This window comes from Sardina pilchardus, chromosome 22, assembly GCF_963854185.1.
Source record: "Sardina pilchardus chromosome 22, fSarPil1.1, whole genome shotgun sequence".
Lineage (NCBI taxonomy): Eukaryota > Metazoa > Chordata > Actinopteri > Clupeiformes > Clupeidae > Sardina > Sardina pilchardus.
The window spans coordinates 24275228-24282116 of record NC_085015.1 but is presented as its reverse complement, the minus strand read 5'-3'; the positions used below and the strand labels follow the sequence as shown (position 1 = coordinate 24282116).

General features: G+C 45.2%; 1 protein-coding gene across 1 annotated transcript in view; it reads left to right on the top strand.

Annotated features, from left to right (window-relative positions):
• Positions 1-4760, top strand: part of cd37 (CD37 molecule) — a 6568-nt gene extending 1808 nt beyond the window's left edge. Inside the window, exons 4-9 of the mRNA XM_062526048.1 lie at positions 308-438; positions 1130-1204; positions 1460-1567; positions 1796-1954; positions 2207-2290; positions 4209-4760. Of these exons, the coding sequence (XP_062382032.1) occupies positions 308-438; positions 1130-1204; positions 1460-1567; positions 1796-1954; positions 2207-2290; positions 4209-4280 (629 nt within the window). The 3' untranslated portion in view covers positions 4281-4760. The remainder of the gene's footprint in view (positions 1-307; positions 439-1129; positions 1205-1459; positions 1568-1795; positions 1955-2206; positions 2291-4208) is intronic.
• Positions 4761-6889: the final 2129 nt, after the last annotated feature.

Genomic DNA, 6889 nt, shown 5'->3' with positions numbered 1-6889 from the left:
AAGTTGAAGCGCTGTAGCTAGTTACATGCATAGCTTTCTTCTCCTCCAAGCACTCAAAGCGCTGTAGTATTCCGTGCCTATTCACTTAATTTGTATGTTTACATTTATGGTATTTAGCAGAAAGAGAGTAAATTCTGATGTTAGCGACAATCATCATGAAATCACAAAACCACAATTTGCAAATATGTGGATCATGTTGTTCTTGAATACCCAAATGTTCATTTGGTCTATCACATCCCAACAGCAGCAGTGTTTACAGTAACATCTAGGGAATAAAACAGGCTAACACCTGGTGCTCTCTCTACAGTGGAGCCCCCAACCTTCATATCCATGTCCCTCCTCTCGTACTTCCTGCTCATTGGAGGCTCTCTGACCGTGACCCTGGGTTTTCTGGGCTGCCTTGGGGCCATCCAGGAGGCCAAATGGCTGTTGGGCTTGGTGAGTCCTACTCCTCTTGGCTGGGTTAACCCTGCTTGACCTGCCGGCGAATTTGGATTTCGCCCGGCAGCTCAGGCTGGAAACCTGCATATCTGTCTCCTCTGTTCCCTGCCAGAACCTTTGGCTCCAATCAGAAACTAGCGTATCCAAAAGATGCACCATGTCATTGGTCTGATTGGTGGAAGGATGATTGAACGATGCCAATAGAGCATAACAGACAAAAGATTGAGCTTAGTATGATAGCCAGACTAATTCCTCTCACCTCTCTCATTGTCTATTCAGTTTTGACCTCTTCTGACTTGGGAACTTGGGTACAAAGGGTTCCAAAGACCTCTCAAAACACGATGGTCAGGTCTCACAAGACCCATTTCACCTTTTGCTAATATTATTGAGGTCACCTAGTGTATCTCAACACATTTACACACCACACCTTTTGAAATGTGCTGGTGCTCGTCGAGACAGTCGTTAAGACTTTCCAGAATCACTCGGAAGTGCCCTCCTAGCCGATGATGACTGTTTGTGCTCCATGACGCTTCTTTGGGGGGTGGGGGGTGGGTGGGGGGGGACTGAGGCACAGTTTCCATTAACCAGCTAGTGTCCCTTCCCTCTTCCCTCTTCCCTCTCCCTCTTCCCCTCTTCCCTCTCCCTCTTCCCTTCTTCCCTCTCCCTCTCCCTTCCCTTCTGGCTGCAGTACTTCATGCTACTCACCATCCTCCTGGCTGCGCAGAGCGTTGGCGGAGTCCTCTTCATCACACAGAGGAGCATAGTGAGTGAGACACACGTCCCCGATGAGGTCACCTCCTCCGTTCCGTGCCGCTGTCGGCACGATTTTTTCCCATCCGCAACTCCTGCTCCGCGTGACCGATTGGTTTATGAGACACACATTGATGTCAACATCTGAGTTGTCCGTGCTCAATTCAACTCAACCCAGCGCTTGTTCGCTTTGTGTTCTGGTTTGTTTGTTTGTTTGTTTGTTTGTTGGTTGGTTGGTTTGTTTGTCTGGGTTTATTTATTTTTCTAGTTTGAGAGCAGCCTGATGGGCCACATGTCCATGCTCATTAATATGTATGGGAGGAATGATTCACATCTGCAGCACTTTGAGAGGACGCTGGACTACATTCAACAACAGGTAGCTACAAGTCTGTTTGCAGAGACCAGCTGAACCAGGTGTGGTATGGATGTGAAAATCCTGGATCTAATGTTCGTCGACAGATGAACCACAGTTTACCCATTAAAATTATTCAAAGTAATAATGCAGAATTCATCATTCACATCTTCCATTTCACATTTTACTTACCTAAAACATCTCTGAAGTCATAATATTGAGACCTTGTGGCCCCTCTGTACCATCTGACAGGCAGAGTGCTGTGGCTGGGAGTATCAAACTGAATGGGTCGGGGAGGCTCCCTGCTCCTGCTACTACTACAATGGCACACAGCTCGCCTCCAACTCAAGCATCTCTTCATCATGTGTCTGCTCCCCCACAGACACCGCTCAGTGTGTCAAGTATAAGCAGGTATATGCCCCCTCCTCCTCCTCCTGCTCCGGCTCCTAATAAGGATACTGTCCTAATTAACAAGGGTCAGTATTTCCCAGTTCTAATTTACCGCTGCAGAGCTCATGTTTAGACAGCGACATGTGACAATTATACGGTTCCGAGAAATCGGGATTATCAGCCCTCCCAAAATCCCCAATGTGTTTAGTATGCTGAGCAATCAGTTTGGCTTTTGGCTGGCTCTCCCTGTAACAAGTGTCTTCTGTCCCCCAGGGCTGTAAGAGACAGCTGCAGAGGTGGATGGATGACCATATGCTCATCATCATGGTGGTACTGTTTGCGCTGATTGGAGTGGAGGTGAGTGGAGTGGACACTATATCTACAAATGACTGTTGACTATTGACTGTTTCATGGAAAATAGGTTCATGCGTTCAGAGGTGTTGCCGGTATCGAATTGAAAACAAAAATTTGTTTTCCAAAAAAATATCATGATTTATCTGTTTCAACAAGTGATATTGTTGTTTTGCCAGTGTAAAAATAGAGTTTATATGATTTGCCAATCATTCTGTAGCATTGTGTTTTTATTTGCATTTTGCACAGCGTCTGAACTTTGGAAAAGGGGGTTATAGTTGAGAATGAGGTGAATTTGCAAAATCCAAACAATGAAGACATGGTTGTTAGGTGATATCATCAACAGCTGTGAGAAACGTGACAAACAGCAATTTTCAAGCAATTGTCTTTCAAAAGGGTGTGTCAATGTCCTTACGCTTGAAAGATGGAATTCACATTTAATGGGTGCATAAGTTGTGTCTCATTTCAATGTCCCTCATGCAATCACACTCTTTCAAAACACCACCCATTCAGACATAATTTGCCTTGTATGACATTAGAATGCACATTGAAATGATTAGCATAATGCAACAAGAAAATTAGTCTCTGGGATGGACTCTGTTATGCAACTCCGCAACAAGTGCTTCTATGCTCCTATGCTTCTATGCTTCTCCCCGACTCTATTTTCCCCTCAAATGTCTGGTGTCCTTCCTTCTCTCTCTCACACTCCTCACCATTCTACCTGTTCCCTCCTCCTCCTCCTCCTCCTCCTCCTTACCTGTCTCTCCCTCTCCTTCTATTACTATCTCTCTCTCCCTCCCTCCCTCCTCCTCCTCTTCCTCCTCCTTACCTATCTCTCCCTGTCCTTCTATCACTCTCTCTCTCTCTCTCTCCTCATTAACCTCTCTGCCGCTGGCCTCTGCGCTGCGTCCCGTCCCATCCCCCCCCCCCCCCCCTGCAGGGTGTCCTGTGGCTACTGATGCTGGTCCTCCACTGCCTGAGCTGCTCGCCGCACCGCTGCTGCTGTCCGGCCAAGTCACGCGGCAGACGCCTGCACATCTCCAGGTGGCCATGTGCCCAACCAAACGCACACACGCACAGAATGCATGCGGTCTGTTTGGGCGCAGTGCTGCCGTGGACTGTTGTGATGGTGCTGGTGTGGGGGACGGTGAACAGTCAGACATGGGTCAGAGGTGCTGCCAGATTGGATGGGATGGGGTTTGAAACACGTATAGTGGACAGAAATCTCGCACACAATTGCTGTTGGTGTCAGATAGCGAGTACACCTGTTTGGCCCAGGTCTGGCTGATAGTAAAAAAATATTTTGGAGGTTTGTGTGTGTGTGTGTGTGAGAGAGAGAGAGAGAGAGAGAGAGAGAGAGAGAGAGAGAGAGAGAGAGTGTGTGTGTGTGTGTGTGTGTGTGTGTGTGAGAGAGAGAGAGAGAGAGAGTGTGTGTGTGTGTGTGTGTGTATCTGTGGTTGTATGTGTGTGTGGCTGTGTAATCATAGGTGTGTGTATGTGTGTGTGTGTGTGTGTGTGTGTGTGTGTGTGTGTGTGTGTGTGTGTGTGTGTGTGTGTGTGTGTGTGTGTGTGTGTGTGTGTGTGTGTGTGTGTGTGTGTGTGTGTGTGTTTGTACTTGTGCTTGTGCTTGTGCTTGAGCTTCGCTTGTCATATGTGACTCACGCTGCTTTTTGTCCTGATTTCCCCCCAGTGATTTCTACATGGAGTACTGGCAAGGTATTGCTTTTCTCATTGCTCTCCTCCCTGACAGTCTGTCTCTCGTTCTCATCTGCCGTACTGGGGGCTCTATCTGTGAGATGTTTCCACAGAGAAACATAACCAAGAGTTTGCACTCCAAAGCCATCCCATCAGAGTAGGGGAATTCTACAGGCGAGATGTTGTGTGCTGTATGGCATGTCCCTGATCCTCCTTGTCTCTTCCACAGATCTCTGGTATGATCCTTTCGATGTGTCTGTATAAATCACACAGCAAGAATGATCTGTTCGTGAGCTACTAAATCAGAGGGAAGCGAAGGAGAAAGGATCAGTGACAGCAGCAACAGCCCCCATGTTCTCATCTATACGAAGCACTTGCATACGTCTCAGTATTTGTTACATTGTTATGGTTATTTTCCATTTGCTATAGTTTATTGCCATTGCTGATTTGTTAGAAATATCTTTTGAATTTGTTTGAATATGTTTTGTCTGTTAATGATGCCTGTTGAACATCTTCCTGTATAAGTATGGCCTTGATGTAGATTGATGTAAAATTTTTCACACATGAGTTTTAAAAAATCTGCCCCCGCTACACGTGGTGACTGCTCACTGTTTGTTGGTGCATGAAGAACACGTTGCACTGAGAAAGTCCCGGTTCCTGTTTGGTTTGGCCCTGCTGTCTTTTGAACAGGAAGCAACCCCCGGGCCCAGGGTGGGACGGTCTTATGTTTCACCATTGTTGCAAACTCACAATAAATGACCTCTTTTCTGTTCAGATGAAACCCGTTTCCACTCTCTGAAGTCCCGGATATGTTTAGATATTATCGACATTATAACACTAAATGTGATATTCGTTCAAAATTCAAGTGACTTAATTTACACCTGCGTTATCGCCATGTTGTTGATTAATTGTCATCATCGAGTGTGGTATCATTAAAATATGGGATGATATCATTTTCATAACACCAAAACCATGGTACGTGGTAGAGACCATATCGTTATCAATGAGTATCGATGAACTCACTGGGAACATGGAGAGGCCCTGAGAGGCCAGGAATGGCCGACACCTGATACTCCTGAGTAGAAGATTTGAGACTAGAGCCAGTGGACAAAACAGCGCTCAGGTGTCATTTATAAATGACAATCCCTTTGCGTCCCAAACAGTTCTCAGCACTTTTCCATCACCCAGTACAGAGGTAAGGCATCACTCTTCAAGATCTCTTCAGATATACAGAATAGATCCCGAGATGATTCAATGTCCATTGTACAGGCAGAATGTTACATTTTGGCAATGCTGTAATATTTCAAAGAAGTGATAGCTCTCCCTTGAGATCTTTTTGGAAACTCTACAATGTTCCCAGAGAATAGTTACATGAATATTGTGGTTTGAACATAGAGATACTATTATTTTAAATGATGTCAGTCCTAGACACCGTGCTTTCTTTTAGATCTGTGGTACAATTGGCATATTTATTGAAGTGTATATTACCGCAGATTAATAACACCCAAAACCACATCCCGATCCAAGCACTTTGTTTGCTCACCTTCTGGTCATTTCAACATTGCGTATACAATGGAGTAGTGTGTTCCTAATGTGTGTGTGTAAAATCATAGGATGGCTTCTCTGTCTCTGGGATTGGTTGTGCTCCTGGCCGTGTTCTGCGGTAAGTGAAGTGTTTGTGAACTAGTCAGGCTCACATCCTGGTGAGATATGGTCGCAGGCAATGGCTCAATGCACGTAGGCAATGCATATGATTAAATAGCCTCACAATCGACTTAAGGTGAACACGCAGACAAAGTATAATTGCAGAAAGAGAGTGTTAGCACGGCTGTAACTGATTAACTATTTGGAAATATAAACATTTCAATCTCTTGTAGTACTTGCTTAGCCTAGAAATCTGGTAAAGTCAGGCTAGTACTTGCTTCAAAACACATTCCAAACAATTATTATTATTATTATTATTATTATTATCGTTATCATACACTTCTCCCTGTGCACGTTGAGACATATTCCCTGCTGTGTTTCTGACGTGTGTCTGTGTGTGTGTGTGGGTCTGCTTCAGCCACACAGGCGCTGAAGTGCCACCACTGTGTGAACATCAATGAGGAGCACCCAGACTGCACCAACATCGAGGAGAGAGAGTGCAGCCCCATGCTCAGCAACTGCCTCAGGGTCCGCATGCACCACCCCGCATGTGAGTGGAGCACACATCTATTCTCTCTCTCTCTCTCTCTCCCCCTTTCACTTTCTCTCTCTCAATCTCTCTCTCTCTCACTTCCCTGTCCCTTTCTCTCTTTCTTTCTCTCTCTCACTCTCTCTCTTCCTTAAACACAAACAATCTATCTATCTATCTATCTATCTCTAGATATAGATATAGATTTTATAACACTGGAGGATACAACTTGGGGGTTCAACACAGTGTTACATAAATCTTGCCATTTTGGGACATACTGTAGGTCCAATGAACAAGTTTCCTTTGCTCAAATGATAGTTTTTACAACGACGTTTTACTGTGTACATTTCCGCCATCTACTGGTCAAAAGGAAGCCCTGCAGCAGTAACTTGATATTTCTGCTTACCGGACCCACCCTGTTTGTCTTTGTTCTCAGAGAGATAGGGGCCCAACTTGTGTAAAATGGCGTCTCGCTGGCAAGTCATTTTATTTTTCAACCACAGAGGAGCTGACCCAAAAAATGAGAGAGAAAAAAACACATTAGCTATACAAAAACACTGCTGTGTCATTCCAATAAAATTTGTGAGAGAACTGCCAAAACTCTTGTGAGATTGCACTGGGCCACCCAAACATCAGGAAACAGACAGTCGTGCAGAGCATTCAGAAAAAACAAAGCATACCGTTAACAGGGTGAATTTCACAGGCAGAGAGGAGAATCAACTGTGAAGCAATGCTGG